Source organism: Pogoniulus pusillus, chromosome 3, assembly GCF_015220805.1.
Source record: "Pogoniulus pusillus isolate bPogPus1 chromosome 3, bPogPus1.pri, whole genome shotgun sequence".
NCBI lineage: Eukaryota > Metazoa > Chordata > Aves > Piciformes > Lybiidae > Pogoniulus > Pogoniulus pusillus.
The window spans coordinates 19,106,882-19,131,604 of record NC_087266.1 but is presented as its reverse complement, the minus strand read 5'-3'; the positions used below and the strand labels follow the sequence as shown (position 1 = coordinate 19,131,604).

General features: G+C 38.0%; 1 protein-coding gene across 4 annotated transcripts in view; it reads left to right on the top strand.

Moving 5' to 3' along the window:
• The first annotated feature begins 5,731 nt into the window (after nt 1–5,731).
• PSPC1 (paraspeckle component 1) overlaps nt 5,732–24,723 on the top strand; it is a 60,624-nt gene continuing 41,632 nt past the window's right edge. For 2 of the 4 annotated variants that reach the window (XR_010308474.1, XM_064171510.1), the window contains exons 1-6: nt 5,733–6,309; nt 8,359–8,660; nt 11,073–11,168; nt 12,042–12,238; nt 17,266–17,350; nt 18,223–18,331. Coding sequence is in view for 2 of the 4 variants with exons in the window: in XM_064171510.1 (XP_064027580.1) it covers nt 5,935–6,309; nt 8,359–8,660; nt 11,073–11,168; nt 12,042–12,238; nt 17,266–17,350; nt 18,223–18,331 (1,164 nt within the window). In the remaining 2 variants the exon portion in view is untranslated. Of the gene's footprint in view, nt 6,310–8,358; nt 8,661–11,072; nt 11,169–12,041; nt 12,239–17,265; nt 17,351–18,222; nt 18,332–24,723 lie in introns of all 4 variants that reach the window. The other 2 variants (XR_010308473.1, XM_064171492.1) reach the window with 2 other exon arrangements.

Genomic DNA, 24,723 nt, shown 5'->3' with positions numbered 1-24,723 from the left:
CTTGAGACTGTGTCCCCTTCTTTTGGTGGTGGTTGCCTGGGAGAAGAGACCAACCCCCACCTGGCTACAGCCTCCCTTCAGGTAGTTGTAGACAGCAATGAGGTCACCCCTAAGCCTCCTCCAGACAAAACACCCCCAGCTCCCTCAGCCTCTCCTTATAGGGCTGTGTTCCAGGCCTCTCACCACCTTCGTCACCCTTCTCTGGACATGTTCCAGTATTTCAACATCTCTCTTGAATGGGTAGTTTTCCAGAATTGTTTCTTCACCTGATCACATTGTCCTTCTTTCCAGGTGTTAACAAGGCATGGTTGTCCCCAGTTCTGGCAGGATACACTCCTTCTTCAGCAGCAAAGCCATCCAGGCTTCAGCCTCCACTGCTCCATTAAAATGACGTATGACAAAAGGTAAAAATGCCGTAATGGTGACACTGCAGCACATCAACTCTTTTGTCACTTCACCTTCTCCTTGCTGTTGGCTACTTAGACACTGTTCACCTTTGTGTTGGGTGAGGTGCATTGCCAGGCTCCTTTTTTTTCTGATTCAATTCATTAACCCAACAGGAAATTAATTCAGTAGAAAGGCATCAAGTTTTCTGTTGGTTAGTGAGCTAACTGGATCACGAAAGTGTCTGCTGAACATGCAAGCCAGCACAAGGAGAAGGGACACTGTGGTCAAGGGTGAGAGGAAAGCAAAGGAGAAGCAGTAAAGGAAGGAAGAGAATGTTTACTCCCCTGTTTGTTTTGGTGCCTGTTAGACTAGCTCAGTCACTTGTTCACCACGTGTGCAGACTATGAATCCATTACTTGAATTAGGGAAGCAGTTCATAGGGAGATGATTCAAACTCCTGGATCTTTCCTACTAGGTAATGCAGTGAGATCTCTTGCTCAAAATCATCAGGGCAACAGAGAATTGCTGAAAAGAATGGCTCACTATGACCAAAAAAAGTCTCCATGAAAAGAAACTAAGATTGTCACTGCTTGGAATCTCATTCCCTCCAAATCAATGGTGTAATAGCCAGGCATGTCTCCTGTTTATCTAGTTATTGAGAAATGGATAGTATTAGCATTTTCAGCCTGTCCCATGCTTCCAGCTGTTACAAGTTTTACGTATTTACTATGATACTCTTATAATTGTCTTGGTCCAACAGCTGTTTATTACACTTTTTTAGTGTGATGCCACAGCCCTCTTCTACTCTGAATCCATGCTCCAGATGTGGTAGGTCAACACCTGATTACCACTTGTACATAAATTCACCCTGGAGCAAAGGAGAGGTGTTAGCTCTGCATCAGGATTTGTGCTAATTAGCAGGGTTCATCCTCAACAGTTGACAGCCAATTAATCTTCATAGTGCTCTTGCCCTACTCATGTGATCCCAACAACAAATTCTGCTTGCATCAGAAGTGGTTTCACAAGTACTAAGGAAGAAAATACCTGATGGATGTGGGGGTTAGTATTTTTAATTACCTAGTACTGTATCAATTGATACAATTTGATTTTGAGTGATCTCACTGCTAAGATTTCTTCCATTACCTTAGTGTGTGGATGGTAGGTGCCCTGTGGAGGCTATAATCATTGACAGACTGGTGGTGGATCTTTTTCATGGTATGCAAAGTATGGGATGAAGAGTAACAGGTGGTTCTGTGATTTGGTAGTACAGTTTTCATCAGCTCACATCAGGGTTTGAGCATCAAAGATGGTTTAAAGTTTGCTTGCATATCATGTGCCACAGTAGGATTTCAGAGGGATGCAGAGGCTTCCTGAGGCCAGAGAAAGACAAATATTCCCAATAGGAAGTGCAAACAGGAAGGCCTCAGGGGCCTGTGAGGTGTTTTGGTTGAGCTAATGTCCTGACTTGGTGGCAAATTGCAAATACTCCAGTTTGTGTTAAACTGCTCAGAACAATAGGTCTGAATGCAACATTTCTGTGGCCCTGCTTGCTGTCAGGGCTAGGAGGTCAGCCCTTCTGGGGTTTTGCCAGTCACTTTAACCTTTCCACGTAAACTGTCTCTTCTTCCTAACCTAATTCCAGGGACTGTCTGGCAGGAAGCTCAACTGCCTGATGTGCTGACAGTACACTGAATGATTGTTTAGAGACAAACTAATGGTTTAACTGTAATTCTTCTACAGAATAGGCAAAAGACACTATGCTGGAAAATACTGAAACTGAAGCATATTGTAAGCATTTTGGAAAACCTAGGCAACTTTTGTCAATCCTAAATATCCATCTGTGCTGCACACTTTCACAAAAAATTAGGTATTTTCTGATATTTTCAATCCTTGGTTCCTTGAGATCAATGTTGCTTGAGTACCAACTTCTCACACTTGGATGATTCTGAAGTACTTCTTTTCATTCACATTTAAAAAATCTACTAAGAGGCTTCCGTGTAGGTGAATATTAACCATATTATGTCAGGTCTTACAGATTGTTTTAAAAATGTGATTCATACACATTTATCTCCATGTAAATTAATGTATCTTGTCGAATTATGCTAATATTGAGGAGATCAGAGTAAGGAGGCTTGCTCATCATGTTTAAAAATATCAGATCCACTGGAGACCAGAGAGGCATTATCGTTGAGGTCCCTTCCAATGCAAACCATTCTGAGATAGTTTTATTGTAGGTTTTCCATCTTTAGTTGTCACTCGATTGTTCCATTTCTAGTTGTAATTCCAGTATTTGCCACCAGGTGGCACTGCAATGACATTAGCTTGTAACGACTTCGAATAGCATAATGAGGTCATCCTCACATAATTACAAACATGTATCATTGCTTCTTCACATTGCATTAAGCACCTTTTTCTCTACACTGCTATGTTTATACCATCAGGTTTTCTGGCACAGGTATGACAGCTACACAGTTTAACTTTGTAAGAAAAGCTGAGTAATAGAGACCAAAATCTACCCTAAGATGAATTTGTCCTGATCTTGCCATGAGTAATACTGCAAGCAAATATTGTCTTTCATGGCAAAGAGATGAATAGCAGCAGCAGCTTCCAAGTGTGTCAGATGTGCCCTGGCTTTGCACTTCTGAACAGGATCCCAACCTGAGGGCATCAACCATTGGCTATTGCATTCTGTACCTTTTCAGTACAGAATTTCCTACTTTCCCTTGTTTCTACTAGGCTCCATGAGTTGGAAAAGAGTTCGGTAATATGTTTAAAGGCACTGATACAAGAAGTTGTACCTTTTTGAGGTCTTTTTAATTCCAGGCCAAATCAAACTTTGCTAGTACAAAATTGGTGTTTGCTGTGGCTTTTTTTGAGTGACAATATGAGTAAATTTGGGCTTTAAAAAAATCTTCAAGAAGTGCAGAGTGAAAATAAATTATTACGTGATCATTAACTCTTATTCCCCCCACTCTGTTGAAATTACTTTCATGTAGTTCAACTGCATTCAAAGCATTAAATATAATAATACCAAACTTATGGAGATTGGCTGGAGCCATCTAGCAGAAGTCCTTCTGTGACACAAGTTTCAATTAGTAAGTCATAAAAATTTAAGTGAATGTTTGTAACAGAAGGGACATGATTTCAAGGGATCCATTTTGTCTCCTTTCAAAACACATTGTTGTTGACTGGTATCAGTGGCAATCCACGAAAACCTGGGGCAGTTGGGTAGGACACCTCTGGTGTCTTTCTGGTGAACAAATAAAATCTGAACTATATTGTAAATGAAGGTCAGGAAGTGATTCAGCATAGCAGGTATCAAGCTCTTTTTGAATACCACACTGACATGTTTGACTTTAAGTCATGTGCAAATAGCTCCAGCTCGACAAAGTTTAGAACCAATGCAAGTATGAGCATTGTGGTTATACCCCAGGTCTGACTAGTGAAGGTATGCTATGGATGCATGAGCATGTTAAATAGATAGATAGAGATATATTTAGATATATCAATAATTTGCATGTTTATGAGAGTTGGAATTTTATCGATCTATTTTACTGGATTATCATTTACTATTGAGACATTACTACAGCTAAGTAAAGTTAAGAATAGTATGACATTTGTAAACACTGCTGCTCCTTCTATTGATTTTTTCTGTAGCACGTAGTGGTTGTAGATTTTATTACTGGCCTGACTTGAAAAGCTGTGTCTGAAAACTCTGGCAATTTTATTACACAGCATGGGCAATAACTTAACAAGTAGACCACTACAGAACTAACTTTTTCCATTTGCTGAGCTTTCACTCTGTGCAATCTGTAGTCACATTATTTCTAATATGTATTTTACTACCTTTACATGCTTACTAGTTTTAAAAAGCTATTAGTTTGCTGTAAGTTGATTCTTTTTTTGTCTTAACTCTTGTTATTAAGTCCTAAATATACTACAAACTGTACCTTTTTGGTCAGGGAAGGTGATTAAGCTTTAGCGATCCCATACTACTACTTTAATACCTTCTTCATGTTCCAACACTGCCTGACTTGCTGCCTTTGCTTTGAATAGTTGCCATTCACTTATCATCTGAATTTCCTGGTTTTCAGAAGTTTAAATCTGAGTTCAGATCAATGTCCCTGAGTCTGCCTCAGGAACAGGTGGACTGATGAAACAATTCATGCTGCCTGGGAACTTGTGTTTTCTCCAGATCCTGGTACAAGCCCAGAAATAGGGAAAAGGGATTAGAACTAAAAATATTCCCCAATGGACAAGGAAATCTCTGAGTAATGGATTCATGCCTGTTGCAAATCAACTTTTTCTTGAATAACGTGTTTGATGTTGTTTTTCAAAAGAACAGTACATGCCATCCAGTAGTTTAAGCAACTAGCAGCAATACGAGATTGGGGTTTTCAGAGCTAGAATTGTATTACCATCACAAATAATGCAGTTATTTTCTCATGAAGCCTTGCTCTATTATTCAGGAATTCTGCTTCATAATGCAAAGCTAGAGAGGCACCCAAAGCACAGGCTATTATAGTAGTAAGAGCCGGGAACTGATTATCAGACTTTCTATGAGGCCTCAGGCAGGCTGATGAACTCTTTGTCTGAGAAATCGATGCCAATTTAATTACTGGTTGAAGAACACAGATCAGAGGAAGCAGCTGGGTGTCTAGGAGGCGAGGACAGAAAACCACAAGTCCTGTGTTGCGGTCAAGAGACGTGTCCTAGATGCAAGAAGCAGTCCCGAAGGAAGGAGACATTTGACCTGACACCTCTCAGATGAAGTGTACCATCTTTATAATGAAAGGTGCTGCCCTGAAAGAAATTGTTCTGTGAGCAGCAGAGGTAACAAGACCTCTCCACTCAGATTTGTCTCCCACATCTAACTCTGTGAACTTTTCCTGCGCTGTCCGCAGATCCTCGCTCCTCTTCAACGCCGTATTACAGCGCTTAGGCGGTTCCTTCCCCCGGGCTGTTCCCTTGCAGGCACCTCAGCATCTCCGCAAAGGGCTCTTCTGCTTGGGGGCGGACTGCCGCAGAGTTTGCAGAACGTGAACACTTCTCAGACCACTACTCTAATCCACTATGATTGTGTTTGCAGCTGCTCTCCGCTCAGGGGGGCGGGGCAGGCATTGAAGGAACCGAACTGGCAGGAAGCATCAGAGAAGCTTCTGGGCAAGTTGTCCTCTCAGGCAGTGCAGCCTGCTTGTAGGCGTCTGTCAGGAGCCGCAAAACGCGATCTCTCATGGTTTGAGAGAAATGCGCCTGTACACCGCAGCAGAAAGCGAGTACCAACGCCCAAGCCCGCAAACGCCAGGAGCCCGCCGTGCCCCCGCGGTCGCGCTGGAGGGCGCATGCGCGAACCTCTCCCCACGCCCAGCAACAAGCGGGAGCAGGGTCCGGGAGGGCGGTGCGGGCGGTGCTTTCCGTAGGGATCTCACAACTCGTCGAGGTGGGCGGCGGCGCCATTTTGAATTGGCTGCGGGTTGGCGGTAGTGGCTGGTTAGCCAAGCTCCGCGTTCTCCAGGAATAAGAGCGGGGAAGGAGAGAGGTCTAAATATGGCGGCGAATAGGAACCTGAAGCAAGTGCGGATCGAGAATAGCTCCCCGGCAGCGCCGTTGGGCATGGTCGGGGGTGGCGGCGGCAACCTGAAGGGATTGCGAGGCCTAGAAGCGGAGGGTGAGGCATCGGCGGCCATGGCACTAGTACCGAGTAAAGAAGGTGGAGATGAGGAACAGGAGGTTGGGTTCACCATCGATATAAAGAGCTTTCTCAAACCTGGAGAGAAAAGCTACACGCAGCGCTGCCGACTGTTCGTGGGGAATCTGCCTACTGATATTACTGAGGAAGATTTCAAGCGCCTCTTCGAGCGCTACGGGGAGCCTAGCGAGGTCTTCATCAATCGGGATCGCGGCTTCGGCTTCATTCGCCTGGTGAGGAGTAGCGCGAGTCTCTGTGGCCGCGTCGTAACTCGTGGGCTGCCTTTGCAAGCGGGAGACTTCTGTCCCCTTGTTCCCCCCCTCTCCCCGCCTTTTCTTGTCGAGCGGGTGTAAAATAAAACCCAGGCAGCCCCTTACCCTTTTCTCTCGTTGCTGTTTTCTTCTTCCCCCCCCCTCCCTTCTGTGCCTCCATGCATGCAGACCAGAGGCCTTCATTGCGAGCGGCGTTTAAGCCCCTTGCGTTTAGATTCCCACCTTGCAGCGCGGTGCTCCACTGGTTTCAGGTCTCCACCGGTTACCGTTTACGTGTTGCTGCCTCGGGTACTTGTTTAGTATGTAATTCTGTAGTGAATGGAACTTGAAGTTGCATGATATTATTCATACAATACTTGTATAGTAACTTATTTAACTGGGAGAATTTGTCGTACTTAAGGCCTACATAAAAAACCCTTCGTGCAGTAGAAAATTTCAGCCTGCCAATTAATTATGGAAACAGTTAATATAAAAGACTGAACCGGGTTCTTTGAAAATGCCACTGCTTACAGAGTGCGAAAGCAGAGCGTGTCATCCCAGAATTGCAAAGACATCGGCCTTGGGGTGATTTAAATTACTTGTGTCCAGATAAGATTAGATTTTTAGACATAATGCAGAATTCGATCAACTATGCTTAAATTGAGCTTGCAAAAAAGGATCACTTTGTGAAAAGTTGATGATACTGTTTCAAAATGTCAATATGCAGGATCAGTTTTCATGATTGCTGTATCTAGGATGCACTAATTTATATTGTGGGAATAGCTTTAGAATGCTTTGGGTGTCTTTTGATACGATTTTTACGTATGTTTCACTGTTTAGGATTTTTTGCCTTTGTCATTTTAAAGATAAGTGCTTGCGGCATTCTGCCATACATCTTGTACCTCGAGATTTCTCTGGCCTGTAATAGCAATTTTCTGGAGGAAGTATTAAATACTTGCATGTCATTACTCAATTTGTATGTAATATAGATTAGTTTTTATCTGAATTTCCCTTTTCCATTTTCTTTAGGGAACACGTTATTTGTAAGATAATTTACGTAGTTGAACTGTGAACAAACAGCTGTGGTCGAAATTATTATTTTTTTTTAAATGTAACGAATGGCCATTACCAAACTCAGTGAAAATCTCTGAAATGAGAAAAAAGGCAGATATTGATGGAGGCTGTCTAATGGATGTGGGTGCATAAAGCCTATAAATGTGATAAGAATGAATACATAAGGCAAGAAGTTTATTTAATCGGTTGGACATTCGTCTAGAGTTCATTACCAGCAGTGGTAATGAGCAGCTGCGATTTTTTCACTTATTTAAAAAACAACCTCCTAAGCACTGTAGATCCTGTAATGTAATCTTTGAAAGTGTTGATTCCTACTGCATGGAGCTAGCGGTGGAGAACTGAGTAGGTAAATACGGAAAAAAGCTAAAGTTGTCATAACAAAGGGATGCAGTCTCAAGCTGTGCCAGGGGATGTATAGGCTTGATATTAGTAGGAAGTTCCTCACAGAGAGAGTGATTTGCCATTGGAAAAGGCTGCCCAGGGAGGTGGTGGAGTCGCAGTCCCTGGAGGTATTCAAGAAAAGACTGGATGAAGCACTTAGTGACATGGCCTAGTTGAATGGGTAGGGCTGGATGATAGTTTGGACTGGATCATCTTGGAGGTCTTTTCCATTCGGGTTGATTCTATGAATTGAAAGCTTTTTTAGAGCAGTAAAAGTGTGTCCATCATAATGAGAATATAAGTCATGTAATGCATAACAAAATTTTGTGCGTCTGGAGGGTTTTTAATGCATTTATTTTATTTTTAGAGTAAATCATATGACAAATGTGCATTTTTTTAAATTGGTGGAAGGATTTTTTTTTTTGCTAGTTTAGAGGAAGGAGGGGGAAGTTCAGTGACCCTGCTGTTTTAAAAAAACCCATGCTGCTATTTTCTTGCAGAAGGTGGGTGGGGGAACATGAAAGTGATATCTCTTGTCTTCGAAAATTACCTAAATTTTTTTATGTCTTTAAAAAGGAATCTAGGACTCTGGCTGAAATAGCAAAAGCAGAACTTGATGGTACGATTTTGAAGAGCAGACCACTTCGAATTCGATTTGCTACACATGGAGCTGCCCTAACAGTCAAGAACCTTTCACCCGTGGTTTCTAATGAGCTGCTGGAACAAGCATTCTCGCAATTTGGGCCAGTGGAAAGAGCAGTGGTTGTAGTAGATGATCGTGGCAGAGCTACAGGAAAAGGTTTTGTAGAGTTTGCAGCAAAACCTCCAGCACGGAAAGCTCTAGAAAGATGTAGTGAAGGGGCATTCTTGCTAACAACGTAAGTTCACAGGCTTTTGTTTGAATTTGTGCAAGTATATATTTCTAATTTGAAATAAAACTGCTTATGTGGATATTTCCTAGTTCTTTTTGAAATTTTTACTCCACTGCAAGTCTTTTTGAAACTACAAAGGTCGTGAGGTAAGAAATTGTAGTGTTTTACGTGAATACCCCAGATATTCCTGGATTGTTGTGTGGGTTTTTTTTTGTGAGGAAAAGCATCTTTTTCTGCTTATTGTTTCTAAGACTTGTAATCTCCTTGAGATTCTGATAGCAACATTTTTGCTTTCCTTGTCCATACAGTAAGAATTTTCCTAGTGTTTTCATTGGTTGCACTCTTCCTGATCTCAGTAAATGTGACCTTGTAATATTGCTCTATTGCTTAGCAAAACAGTGAACTGCATTGCTGATACTCCTGTAAACTCACGATTCCTGCATGTATTTCTTTCTTAGAAGTTTTATTTATGGCTTAAAAGGCCATAAATAAAGGCCACTTTTTTTTTAATGAAGACTTCTATTCTGTAGAAGACTGTGGCAACAGTCTGTGGAAAAGTTTCAAAGGTGAACAAGTTTGTGCGTTACAGCACTTCTCTCTTGCATCTCCTTTCTGTACTATTCTGAAGAGAATTATGAGCTGCTGTACTTTAACACATTCAGTAGTGACATTTTCAAATGCTTTCTTGAAGTCTGATTCCACAGTGTGGAAGCTTGCTGCCAGCAAACTGGGGAGCTTCTTCCCTTCTTGCACTGGCTGTGTGTGCTTGTTAAGTTCTGTCTGGATCTTCCATAAGCCACTTGTGCTTGCTAAAATAGCAGAAAGTATCCAGCTTGTTTTGTTTGCTTCATTTTTAACTGTTTAAGCACATGACAGTGCTTATTGACATGAATGCTGTGAAGGTTAGGTCCAGCAGAGGATAAAACAAGAGAAAGTTCAAGAGGAGATTTGCAAGTGGGGGAAGAGTCTGGAAGTTCTCTTGCTTTTGATAATCCTGTAAACCTTGTGTGCTGTTGAACTGCTGGCTACATAGTAAGTTCAGTCTAGTAGGTCTTTACTTGTATCAGTAGATTCCAGCAATTTATTCTTCCCCTCAAGCTTTCTTGGTATTACTGTTTGAATGGAAGCAAGGTGAACCAAACAAGGGTAATCTAGTTCAGTGTTACATGAAAACTCTTCTTGACATGAGAGAGAGTCTGGTGTATGAGGGCTGTTATTCTTGTTGGATTGAAATGACCATCTGACTCTGGCCTGAGTAGGTGAAAAGCATGTGGTCTTCATCTTGTTTAGATGGCTGACATGTTCCTAATGCACACTGTTGCAACGATAATTAGCATGAATCTGCTGCTTTAATAATTAGATGTTTTGCTTGGGCTAAATATATCAGAACTAGACATTTAAATATTAATGTAGAAATTTAAAATTGTCACTTGAAAATCACAACTTGTTAACACCACATTTTGTTGAATTTCAGTAACAACTGCCAGTAATTGCCATGCTGATAGCAGGAGAAACAGTTGTCAAGTTGTGCTCTGTGATTCGGGACTTAAATGTTTTTAGTTTACACTTCTTGTCTAAGTGTTTTTGGTGTGTGTGCTCTCCATGTTAAAATATATTGATTATTTTCCCCCCTTTTGTGTGAAAAGATCTGCAAAGTGAAATAAACGTGTGCAATACAACAAATAATGCTGTTATGAAAATAGTATCTCTAGTTAATTTCTTACTGCTTTAAGGTATTTATTATAGACTATGCTCTAAAGACTGATGCTGAGAGAGCTTTTTACAGAGATCAGTATCCTTATACTGCTATTCTTGGCAGTATTGGCTAATACTTGCATCTGATTACTACACATGATGAGAGTTCTAAATGGTATTTCCAAACATAAATTAGGGTTCTGATTTGTGAGACTTTTGTTCAAGTAACAGGTTTTAAATAACTTAAGCAGAAAACATTTTTCTAATGGAATATTAATAATCAAGATATTTTCAATTTTAGAGTAACTTCCAGAAGAACTTCTGATACTCTGTGGAAATGTGAATAGGTTGCATTGCTCTGGTTTGGGTTTGTTTGGTGCTTTCCCAGTATAATCATGGCCACTGTATTGCCTCACTGATTGGGGGGGAAAAAAAGGTGGTTCCTTGCTAATTATTTTGTGATTGTTTGTGGGCATTTTTGAGATTTTTATTTTTAATCTCTAAATACTTGTAGCAAGCAAAACTGTGTCAAGTAAATTACAGATTGTAGGTCGAATATCTGGTTTTGGTACAGAAAAACATTTTCAAAGCTAATTCTTAATTAGGATGCTTCTATGCTTTAAGAATTTACAAGAGTCGGGAATTAAAAATAATGTACGTTAGCATTTCTGGAGTGTTTACTGAAAATATAAAAACAACTTCTGCTTTACTTATGTCTTCCAGAACACCTCGACCTGTCGTTGTAGAACCAATGGAACAATTTGATGATGAAGATGGTCTCCCAGAGAAACTAATGCAGAAAACACAGCAGTATCACAAGTAAGTTGTGTTCAGCTTTATTTTATAAAATGTGATTTGTGTACTTACTTAGTTTGATATATATACACTAGTTTTTATTGCTGAGTTTGTGTAACAGGAAGTAATGTTTTGTACATTGTCCATTGTGCAAAGGATTCAAGAGGTCCTTGCCAAAGTTCAGACTTGAGTTGTTCGTTTAACTTTCTGTACCTTGACTAAAGTAGCTTCCTGGCATAAAGTGAAGTCAGAGCTTGTTGCCGTGCAGACTGTAGTTTTATGGATTAGATGGATTAGAGATGTGGTCTAATCCTTCAGTGATTTCTATACCTACTTCCCCCCACACACACTAAAACAGTTCTGTAGCTGTTTGTGAAGTCGGTGGAGTGTTAATCTCTTCAGTTCCTCTGGTTTAGATAAAACGTTGAGCATGGCATAAAGTGAGTGTTGATCATGAGGTGGAAGAGAAGTTGCCTAATCTTACAGTACTAATTTTTAATACTGCTTTCTAAACAGCAATAAAAATTATGTTGCTTAATTCTAAAATGATTATTTTGGCAAGGCTGGAGAATACAACTTCTTAAAGAATGTGTCACAGTAACAGTATTAGTGTTAGAGTGCAATACAGAATGTTGGCATCTTTTAATGTTGAGATTCTGGCTAATGTTCTCAGCTGCCTAGTAAACTTTAATGTTTATCTGACTGGTTTTATGAATGGACTGCTGGCTTTAGAAGGCTGAGCACAGTTAATCCAGTGTTAGAGTTTAGTATTTTGTGCTGATGCAAGACAAATTAAAGTCAATCTATACTTGATGTGATTGTCTGTAAATGCTTCAATTGTTACAGCTATTGATCTAAATGTGTCCTTTTATACATTTTAACTGCCCTTTTTATTAGGGAAAGAGAACAACCTCCACGTTTTGCTCAGCCTGGAACATTTGAGTTTGAGTATGCTTCACGTTGGAAGGCTCTTGATGAGATGGAAAAGCAACAGCGTGAGCAGGTTGACAGAAACATTAGAGAAGCCAAAGAGAAACTAGAGGCAGAAATGGAAGCAGCTAGACATGAACATCAGCTAATGCTGATGAGGCAAGGTAAGGTCAGATAATCTGCTAGTATTAAATTTTGTCACAGATTTTCTTTGTGAAGACTCTTTGAGCTGTATGTTAAACCTAGGGATTTTGTCAGACATTACTTAAATGCATTGAACAGAGAAAAACAAAGTAATAATTTGTCCTTACACGCATTCTTTGGTTTGCAGACACAGATTAAGAAACTGAGAAAGAAGTGATTATCAGGGTCTCTTTACTCCACTTTTAAAATCTGTAATAAGTAATTTATGTGAAGAAATGGAGTACTTCATACTCATCAGGAAAATTATTCTCTTTTTTTGGGTGTTGCTTATGGTACTTTATAGGACTGGAGACTTTTTGTACTCTGTGTGCTCATACTTCTTTTGGCTGCTTTGTGCCCCCTGGTATGATTTTAAATGTTCTGGTAGGTAATAATAACTTTCTCCTATGAAACATAACTGAGAAGTCTAATGTTTGTAGTCTTGTGTATGTAACAACTCAAAATAGCTGACAGTAGCAATGAATTTTGTTCATTCTTGAAACTTAAGATCACGTATTCCTATTTTGCAATTGTTTGGACATACTGTGTTCTGCTTCTGTTGGGAGGAAAAAGGTCCTCTAGCAATTACTTTCAAGCCCTGTCTTTAAAAATGGGATTGAGTGGAACTTGGGTTTCAGGCAGAGGACAGTAGCAGAGTATCTGATGCTTTGACTTGTTAGACTTTGACCCAAAAAAGCTTTTCCGAAATATATTGTTAGATGTTTAATCACTGCTTTATGGTGCAGAGCTATTGAAGTACTACTTGATTAAGTCTTGCAGTTTAATAGTAATACAGACTAGAGTGCATAAAGTTTAAATGTACCACACATTTTACGGAAAGTATCTCAAGATTTGTTGTGTGAATTAAACACGATTTTGTTTGCTGTTTTTTTTTAACAATTTTAAGGGGAATCATGGCTACCCCAAAAAATCCTTATCCCTAGTGTTTGATTATCAGGCAGTACAGTAACTAGCTTGATGGGCTAAGCAAAATGTGCCTTGTCACTTTGGAGAGATATGAATTTCTTGGGATTCTAAGTATTGCATGCATTTCAGAACTTAAACCCAGTTAACTCCCGTGAGTTGTCTGCTACAGTTATTTGAGTTGGCTTAATGCTTACTCTTAAAGGACGTTTTTGTCAGTACGAATTCCCTGTGTAAGACTGGGTTACCTGATGTTTTTTCTGCTGATTTCAATTACATAAATTAGACTATTTACTAAGTCAGTGGAATTAAAGTACCTAAATGCTTGGACATGTTGAATGTAAACACATAGTATTTTAAAATAAGGTTTGAAACATTTTCATAACTAGAAAAAGCATATTGCATTTTTTATATAGTATTCTAGTGCAGATGGAAGTTGTCATTAGGAAAAAGCCTGGGTTTTCACTAAATAGCTGTACTTGGTTTTGGTGTGAAAGCATACTATTTCTGAAAGATCTTGTGCTCAAATACAGAGCATTATGCTGTTTTGACATGCTAAATAGCACCTGAAATGACAGCTCTGAGGGTGTTGTTGGTTTCATTTCGAAGAACAAAATGTTAAAGCTTTTGGTTTGCATGTAAGCATAGGTATACCTTATAGGTGAGGAATGTGAATGTTAATGTAACAGTAATACCTGTAAGGCACAGGGCAACCTCCCCTTTTCACCTGCACACAGATACTTATTTCTTTGTGTGTGGCTGATGGTAAAAATGGTTCAGTGCTGGAAATACAGGTTGGATACATTCACCATTAACTAATAGTTAATATTTGTCAGTGCTAATGATCCAGTTGTAGAATTTTACTTTTTTTTTTTTTTAGTTTATCCACCTCTTCTTGTACTTGAAGCAGGATTAGGGTTTTCAAATCCTTATATTTTTAACAGTCAAGAGAGCAGTGTCTAAGATAAAAAAGGTCTTGACGGTAAAACATGGGAGAACAGTAGTCAAGAAACATATCTAAGGTTTCTTCTAGGGACACTGTGAGGGGAGAATGTTCCCTCTTTTGAACATCTATTAAGCTTCAGTTTGATACGGAAAAGGAAGAGAACTACCCCTTCCATTAAACAACCACAAAACCATGGATGCTTCTGGTGTTAATATTCTGATGAGGAAACATGGTTTTTGCTAGTGTGGCAGGAAGGTTTTTTCCCTTCTCCATTTGGTTAAAAGTACTTTTCTTTGGTACAAAGTAACCTGGTGTTCAGATAATCAAACATCTGTGGATGAATAAGTAGAAATCAATTTGGCAAAGTAGGGGTTAGTTAACATTCTCTTTTCAGTGAACTCTCCAGCTTTTGTGTGTATAAGTAAGGTAGGTTTTGTCTCTTATTTTCAGACTATGCAAATCTTGCTTGTCTGAGTGGTGTGTCTGAATAGAAGCTCAGGCCATGCCAAGAATATTACATGAAAGAGATTACATCATAGCAGTTTTGATAAACTTTGTGAAACTTTTGAAGCATCATAATCTAGAATAAATACTTTTTGTATGCCTGATGTACAGATCACAGATACAAAGGTTTCATTGAAGTAATTATGCTGAAATTTGAAATGCAAAATACGGATTGTCAGGAGCTAAAAAAGAATGAGCGTGCTGGAGTCCATACACTCCTACAGGTGAAAGTTTTATAGAAGTTGCTTTTCAGAGAGCTAGTGGGAATTCAGCACATTGAGTACTCGGGTTTTTGTGGTATGATGCTAATACTGAAGGTAGATTTCATTCTTTCAGTATGTGGAATTTTTCAGTTTCAAGTGTTGTGTTTTGACAGATTGAGTCAGAAGTAATTTGTAAAGCAGAACATATGTGTCCCGGGTTAGGGCAGATCCCTCCCCTGGGGAGAAATAAACTCACCACAACAGGTTTTTTTTGAAAGTCAGGGAAAGATGAAATTGTATTTCTTATAGTATAACAGTGTAAAGAGAGGTAATAACTAGAGAAGGAAGGAAAAAAAACCAATACAATACCCTTAAGGGAGGTGCGGGAGGGGTCAAGCGGCGGCGAAGCAGCAGAAGCCAGCAGAAGAAGGGGAAGAACAAGCTGTGCTTCTAGACATTATGCACTTGATGCTCCAATAAAATTATATTAATTTATCTGTTGTTGCCATGATATGGCCTATCCCTGGAGTGTTCATCTTTCCCCTATGTCTGAGCTAGAAAATCAGCTCAAATAGCCACAATGTGTTTTCAAGTAAATTGGCATGATGTTTCTGATTTCTACTCATTGGTGGTGTGCCCCAGATCTCTCTGAATATTCTGTCATAATGGTGGTTAAGTAATTTATGCAGATGCTGGGAAACATGACTGAATTCAACCAGAATAGGAGCTAAAACAACGTAATAATCTTTTTAGACTTAGTATTCCTTCTTGAAGGATTGACTTCTTAGGTGATGGTACACTTTCACCTTCTGCCCTCTGCTCTGCAGGAGGCTGAGGATAAAATAAAGACGTTACCTGAAGCACAAGAAAGTGCAGATGCTAATAATAATGGGGTTTGTGTATCTTTTCACACCTACTTTGGAGCTTTTTCTGTCTATTCAGAGAAGGGGCCTATGTCCAACATATGTGAGTCCAGAATTGCCATCATTGCAGATCTTCTAGTATGAATGGCTTTATGCACAGCCTGAATCTGTAACTGTATATTTTATCTGGTTCTGTGCTAAGTTTCTGCAGTTGTCAAATGCTACTGGATCATGAATATGTACAGAATCACAGAAAGTTAGGAGCTGGACTTCAAAATCTGTTTGATTTCAAAATACTACCAATTTCAGGAGGGGCAATAGCAGAAATATGCTGTGGAGGAAAATGAAGGGGACACTGGGAAATGTAGAACTCTACACCATAAGAATAAAGGGAAGTAGAAGATACTTCTAGAGAAAGAAAAGGGAATGCTACATAAATTTCAAAGAAAATAATTGAAAAGAAAGTATATTTTCCCACTGTGATCAGTATTAAGCGTAGAATATGTTCTTGGTCTCTGTAAGATCCTGAAACAACCAAAAGGTTAATTAAAAAAAAAAACACCTGTACTCTGAAAGGATCTAAAGATGTATGATGGGTTAATGGTGTCCCAGCTTTCACTGGCAAGCACAGTTGGAAAGAAGCCACCCTCAGTCTTTGTGATTTGAGTGACTCTTCAGTGTAATCATATTCTATTGAAGTGTGAAATGTGTTAATTTTGCAGAAGACATTGGAAAAGCAAGCCTGCAAACTGTTACTTGAGAAGCAACTTCTAATGTCAATAAGGATGCTATGAGAGTAGTAATCTTCATTGTTAGAAAAGAAAACAAATACATGATGTTTTGGCAAAATACACGGGTCACTGTAGTTGGTTTTGAATATGGAAGTGAAAACTTAAATTGTAATATACGCCAATGCAAATTTGAGGGCAATGATTTGTCATAGCTAAAAAAGATGCTTTGATTAGTACAGTGAAGAAATGCATAGAGAAATGTTTGGACTATTTGACCTAGAGCATAAAAGGGATGTTACAGGCTATATTATGGAATGTTTTTCATGGTGTCTGTAAGTGACTATAAACCAAGTCATGATAAATCTTTATGGAGGCTTGGAATGTGTGCATCTGAAGTTCACACTGTTTTTTCTGGTGTATGCCATGGAGTCTGTAGTTGGTAATTTGCAACCATAAGCCCATATATATTGTACTGATTTTTCTTGATGGTGTTACTTTTAGCAGTACAGAGTGTTGTGAGGGAATTGATGCCTTGCTTGAGACATAAAACCAGGCTATAATTTAAGAGCTTGCAGGGTCTTTCTCCTTTATTAAAAAACTTGAGTTTTCTGTTTCCATGATCTGTGTTGGAGGCTTTGCCAGTCCTCTGTTTCTCTGTTTGTGAGCCACGGAGCCAGTGTATTCTTTCCATATACTAGATTTTATGGGAAGAAACAATTAAATGCATTGAGACATTTCTTTAAAAACTGAAATTGAATGTTGGCAGTAATAGCACTTTTTTGTGTTGCCATGCTGTTGATAGGCAGTTTTTATGTTTATTATGTTTTTAATTGTTAGATCTCATGCGACGTCAAGAAGAATTAAGGCGTTTGGAAGAACTTCGAAATCAAGAACTTCAAAAACGCAAACAGATACAATTGAGGTATTTTGTCTTGTACTATGTGCAGATCTGACACATAGCCCCTGTAGGCCTATGTGAATTCAGATGTTCCAGCTTGTAGAGCTTGTTTGATATCAAATAAAAATGTGCTGCTAAAAGTTATTTTAAAAGGCATCGTATGTAATGTTTCTGTTAACATTCTTGAGAAAAGTTATCCCTTATGCTGAAAAGAGTGGTTTCAAGTATTTTTTTATTTATGTTCTAGTTATGTTCTAAACTTCTGAGCTTTCTAAATAGAGTAGAAGTTTCTTAATGTAAATTTTTGTGTTTAATTTATTTTAACTTTGTGGCTGAAATATGACTTTACTATAGACATAATTGGTATGAATGTGCACCCCAGATTTATGGGCAGATCATCTGCATGTGGATTAGTAATGCTGCAAATTCATAGTCTGACATGATGCTTTCATGGGTATGTACAATACTTTCCACGTTAACTGTGACAAGATATGTAGATGACAAAAAAGAGCAAACACCTCAGAGTTAAAATGTGTCTTTTGGCAGTATTGAAATGTTTTACTCCGTAGTGACTTGTTAAAAACTGGAGTATTTTAATCATCTTTACCTGTGGGTAACTGGAAGAGCAGATACAGGGTGTACTGGTATTGCAATTACTGGCATTCCAGTTTTTAAAATAATTAAAAAAAAAAAGTTTAAAAAAAGCAACCCAAAGACCAAAGAAAGGTGCACTATATATATTAAGAGAATCAGAATAGTTTCAGCTATGAAAGATCTCAAAGATTGAGTCACATGACTGGTTTTGTTTATATGCTTGATCTTACTTTGTGAAGTTGAGAATAAGCCTGAACAGGTCAACAGTGTTAAGTTGGTACAGTTTCTGAAAACTGTTCTAGGCATGAGGAAGAACATAGACGTCGTGAAGAAGAGATGCTACGCCAGAGGGAGCAAGAGGAATTACGACGACAGCAGGAGGGAGGATTTAAGCCAAATTTCATGGACAATGTAAGTAAAATTCTGTGGTGAAAGTCCAAGTTTTATGAGAAGTTTTTTAAATTGCAACAGTATAAGCTAGCTATTGAGCTGCCAATTGTTCTTCCTTAAGTTATTTTTCATGATTTGAAGTGACACAAATTTAGTAATGTAGTTATTCTTGTGTGTGACGGCATCACTGTTTTTTCTTCCTACAGTCAAGTGATGTAGTGCTTAAGTGAAGGTATTCAAATAATAATGTATCTTTTAAATTTTAAACCAGTTCAGGACGTTTAAGCTTGTTTGAATTGCTTGTTGTCTTTTATGCTTAATAATACACTTCAGAAACAAAATGGGCAGCATCAATTTCATATGGAGCCTATAATCTCTCTCCTGTTTGGCCCTACTGTAAAATTAGGTGAAGAAAACCTCAATATCTTTACTAAAGAAAACCAAAAGATTATAAAGGTGGAAAAAAAACCCCTATGTCCTCTCCTATAACTTATTTATATTAGTAATTTAGGTGTGTTCTGCCACTGAAGACTTGTCCTGCAGGACTAGCCAAGTGGTGGTATCAGAGGAGTCAGCTTCTAGATTTTCATGATTTTGGTCGAGGGTATGATTTTTTTTTTTATTTCTATTTTTACTGTGAATGCTTCTATTTCATGTGAGAAGGATACTTAATTGTTACAGCTGCTCTTGATGAGGAAATACTGAATAAGTGATCTACACAGTGCTTTTTTTATGGTGCTACAACAGCTGTAGTGATCAGGAGGAAATACTGCGTCCCATTACAGGTACAACATGGTAAACTGCTGTTTCCTCAGCTACTTTACAATTTTGTGTTTTGTGGAAGAAATACCTGTTTGGCATAGTATACTGTAACATGTTCTGTAGGGTTGAGAAGAACATAGCACATGTGTTCTGAGACATCCTAACAGAAGTTAGAAAATAACAGGTTTTCTGTTCTCCCAGGATATAATTTTTCCTATCTTCCGCACCTTAGCATTTATGGTCAGGATGTGGAGGAAGTAAAATTGTTTCTTTGATGTTGCTAACAGCTGTCAATTGATTTTGGTGATTGTGTTTTGAGAAACAGCAAAACACAATAATTTATTTCCATGTGTGCTCACAGTGTAGAAAAAGCAATTTTCAGTATTATCTTTTCTTTGATGGTCAAGAATTTAAAACTCACTGTCCTTTAGTGTCACACATATTAAACATACTTTCTGAAAGAGCATGTAACAGTTGCCTGATGTGATATAGAAACAGCAGTTACTGATTCTGACTTCTGTAGTACCAAGTGCAAAATTCTGTTTCACCTTAAATGTCTTTATGTAGTCTCTTTTGGAGTGGCATAACTTTCTGACTTTGTAAGCTACTAGCTAAAATCTTCTGGTTGATGTGTGAGGCTCATGGTACTAGCTGCAGAAAGGGAAAGCTGGGAAGCCAACCCTGAGGCTTGAGGTGGCAATAGCTCCCTCAGATTCCATTGCTGTTAGGAGATTGTTGGTTGGGGTGCTGGGGAAAACTAGTTAACGTTGGCCACAGCAACCTCTATTGTTTTTCTTCTTACAACTGTCATGAGGTAATGTTGCTTCTTCTGTGTGCTTGAAGTGCTCACCACAGTTTGGCCATCCTGGTGCTGCTCTGCATCTTTAAATTCTTAAATCTGCAGATGGAATCTGTTTGAGCTGATGTGCTGAACAGGACAAAAGCCTAGCTTAAGAAAGGAAGAGGAATGATTTAAATTGAAAGGACTTCAACCACCATGTGGTTCTTAGTGAATTTTTTGGGGGTTAAAGTGATTTGGAAGGTGCAACTTCCCCACTGGGTTGCGTTACAGGGGTTGCGAGTTCTCTTGGAACTAATTAATGCACCATAAGAAAATATAGATGTAGCTGTGCAGTGGCCATGCTACTAAAGCTGTTTTAAGTTGGATAAAGAATATATAGTAGCAGTGGTGGTTTATGTCATGTGGAGCTGAGGTGGTATATACAGTAATTAAAAAAAAAAAAGTTTTCTGTAGTCTTCACTGTTCTGCTCATGTGCTTAATTACATTTGCCTCTCTTGCTTTAGTAACTTTCTAATAAGGGCAACTATGTGACTTTGAGCATGGCCTATAATTTTATGGGCATTCGTTGTAACGTATCTTTAACTGTACTGGAGTCGTATAGTGTGAAGAGGAATTGAAAAAGCCTTCGCATTTTGCATCAGAGAAGAATTTTAAACCGTTTCTACAAATGACAAAATGGTGTGTCAGGTCTTTTCTCAATTTAGTAAAATTTCTTACACCACTGATTTTTTTTTTTGTTTAATTCTCATTAATACTTGTTCAGTGCCAGCAGGCTGCATCTGGTGATTACTTCTAGTTTCAGATTGCTGTTGTGCACTGAAAAACAAACAACTGTTTAGAGTTTAGAAGTTGCCTTTTAGTGAATGTTTTATGATACTGGTGGATATATAATGGGTCTTAATGAATTCTGTTGACATAATCCACGTAACATATTGAAGTCTTGTACCAACCATATATTTAGAAGGAAAGTAGTAATTGTTTCTAATCCTTGTTTTTGTTTCTTAAAATCTTTGAAAAGCTTTGGAAAGTAAAATTCCTGCACTTAGATCCTATCGCTTTTTACTATGCAATATAGAGGAGGACACAAATGGTAAGTGCAATGACAACCAGAATTGGAACATCTGTAAAAGGCTGCAGTATTAGGCTTTCCTGTTTAAAGTTTCTTTCTGTGTCGTTCCCTGATGTTTTAAAATTTGATTTTTTTTTCAGTATAACTACTTTTGAAAAAAAATTTGTAATCCTTACTCGGATCCAGTTACTTCAGTTGTAGGTGATAAAAATATTTTGTATGGAGTTTTTCTTCCTGAAGCATTCTTGTTCATGATGATGCTGTATGTGAAAAAATAGATTGAATAGACTGTAATCTAATGGACATGCTAGTGATGCCTGAAGTATTTATCTAGTTGTATGGTCTCTAGTAAGTTACTGATAAACACTTTAATACTGATTAGGGTGTTTCTCTTCCTTTGTCAAAGTTGTTTAGTTTGATTCTGCTGTTAGAGCTCAAGAAGCATGCATTTTAACTTCATGGTAGCTTAGGATACTTGTTGTAGTGTAATTTTGCTAGTTTTTAATTATGCACACACTTCCTGCTGATGGTGACTGGAAGCAAGATTCTATTCTTCAGCAGCACAAATATTTTTAACTTTTATTTTTAAAATTCGAGTGGTAGTAACATCTTAATTATTCAAACTGTGCAGTAGTTACTACCCAATTGTGAATGGCTTACATAAATTGACATTGTTAAGTTTCAGAATCTGTTAGTAATTCCACTTCCAGGAAAGCTATTTTAATACAGTAAATAAAAATATACAAAAGTATAAAAATATACTTTTGTATATTTTTATTTACTGTATTAAAATAGCTTTCCTGTGTCTACAAAAAAGTATAGTTGTGCTAGTTTTATGGTGCACAGGTTTAATGCTGTAGTGGCACGGCAAAATGACCAGTATCAGCCTACACCTTTCAGCTCTTCTTACTGATTGCTTAGAAAGGAATTTGAGATTTGTATGTCTTTGTCCTCTTCTCTCCAAGGAAACTCACCCTTTTTCAGACCTAGCTAACATATATAAGAAACTGTTCCCTGTGAGCTCATGAGTTTAAATTTCTGAAGACTTAGTGTTCTTTCATGTAAGAGTTCGTATTTTGAATACTTAACTGCTTTACCTCCTACTCTTTTCAATTATTTCTTGATACTGTTACGCTTTGCTTGAATTTTCCCGCACAGAGGCACCGCTACTGAAGTATATTGTGGAAGTATCAGCATAAAGTTACAGCTGCTAAATCAGGGGCCTGCCTTAACAGTAGATTGTAGTGGACTTTGGGCAAAAGTTGTCAGAAAATGAGAGCAAGGGAGTAAAAAACAAAAAAGCACAACCCAAAACAATGGCAAAGTTCATACCTTCAAGAATGTTAAACTTGATAGAAAAAAAAAAGATGTACACAAATTGTCTTTCTAAGGGTTTTGTCCTTTTTTGGAGCAGTTTATAGTTGTAGCTTCCTGTTTCTTCGTTATTTTGAGCCTACTGAGGTATGTGTTAACCCTTCTACATTCCCTTGCAAGTTTAGTGGTAATTTTTGAAACAACTATCAGATTTCCTTGGACTTCAGTAGCACAAATATATTTTTTTGCACTTCTTGGCTCTGAAGTGAGAACTGCTTCCCCTTCCCTTCAATTCTGATTCCGTTAATCTCAAAAGCCCCAGTTACATAAGCTTGAATTTTCGCTGAATGCAGAGTTGTTTTCTGCCTTAACTCGGAACTAAACTAAGGTGAATTTGCAACAAGTAAATTATTAAAATTTTCCAAGGCTATTTAAAAAAAACTTGGAAAAATTTTCTTCTAATTAATTTTTATTACTTTATCTTGACAGCCTAATATACTACTTAAAGCTGATGGTGGTGAAGTTTTATGAATCAAGTCTCTGTTTCTTAAAGCAGCTTAGCTTTCTAACAGTTTATATAAGCTTTTTTGTTGAGCTTGATTGGGAGAGATGAATTCCTTTCTGCAATCCAGAACATATACTTGTGTCAGAAATAGTTCTTGTTTGACACCTTAGCCTTTTAAGGTGAAACTATCTTGGAGAAAAGTAGACTGTTAAATGTGGAACTGAAAAAAAATGACAAAATATTCCTTCTTTCTTGACAGTTGTTTTATTTCAGTGGTCAAGTTTCTTCCTATATGAAGCAACACAGGCTAGGCCTTTGATCAAGCAGCTTATAAATTTGCTGTTTGTATTTTTGTGAGTGGTCTTAGTTCTAGTTGTAGCACAAAATCATTTTTATTTTTGCAGGGTTGCAGTGTTACTTGTTGGTAGACAGATACTTAAACCCTGAATTTCTTCTGTTCTTCTATTCCTTAGTGATGTAGATACTCTATTTGGTCTTGAGGTAAGAACATAAACTCCTTAACAGGTCTTTAAGTACTCACTTTGTATTATTTTCAAGAACTAAGTCAGTTATTTTTAACCTTTAACTACATTGTGATATGCCAAACTGTTTTTAACTATCATGTCTAGTTCAAGTATATGAACACATTGCATAAAAATCAATGCGGAACTGCAGCCATCTTTGTAGCGTATTGCAGATTTGTATATGTAAGCCAGATCTGTTTGTGGAATAAGGTACTTGTGTTTTGTTACCATTTTAGAATGGTTCATAATTGACTTTATAGGTTGGTTTTATGTACATCAAGGATGCTACTTAAGGTAATTTTTCAGCAAATAAACATTACTATACTACATTTATTTTCTAACTTGATATTTCAGTATGTCTCAACTGGATGTTTAGGATTATGTGATACATTTCCCTTGTTACATTACAGGTATTTAGGAGACTGCCATCATATTCTAACGCTTGCACAAAGTGCTTTAGAACACAGCAGTATTTACTTTGTGCTGAACTTGCAAACAGAACAAGTGACCACTCAAACTTTGATTTTTATGTCTTCAATATGTCAAATGTGCATAAATGCCCAGTGTGGATTAAGGTGTTGCAATACTGCCTGTAAGCATTTCCAGATTTGTTTTCTGCCGTAATAGATAAGGATGTTTTGTCCATGTTCTTTAGATTTTCTGTGCTTGTTTAGAACTCAATTCTTTCAGTAAGACTGGTATATCACATGTCAGATTTGTTTAATGCAATGTCTACATGTCATGGGTCTTTGCCAGTCTTAGGGTTTCATAAGGCCTCAAATTTAGCAGGTGATGCATATATTTAATTATTAATGAAAAGACTTAAAAGCACCTGGTGTGCTTGTTTTCAGAATACTCCAGTTGCATACTTAGATTCTCATATTGTTTTTATGAATAGAAATGAAAAAAAATCCATTAAAGAGCGGATTTAATAAGTATATATGTCATATTTAGTATAGTTTTTTAGAAAAATCTTTTGTTAAAATGTGTTTGGTAAGTGCCCTGCATTGTTTTAATAAGCTAAAATTTTTGCCTTAATTTTAATTTGTTTTCCTTCTTCAGCTTCTGGAGTTAAGCTTGACTTGGAGTTAGTTTCTTCTTAGTCTGGGTAAATACATGTACAGCCTTTCAGTTTCAGTTATCTGCTTGGTACCTATTGTGGACTGATCCACCTGTCTAAATCTTGAGATCTTACTTGGTAGCCTTGAGACTTGGAGGCTAAATAAGTTCCTCTGCTTAGAGAAGTTTGTCTTTGTTTCATAGAATCAGTCAGGGTTGGAAGGGACCACGAGGATCATCTAGTTCCAACCCCCCTGCCATGGCCAGAGACACCCTACCTTAGATTAGGATGGTCATATAGCCTCTATTTCAAGAAGTGATAAAACACTCAAGAAGAAATAAATGAAATTTCTTCAGGAATACTATTCTTAAGAAGT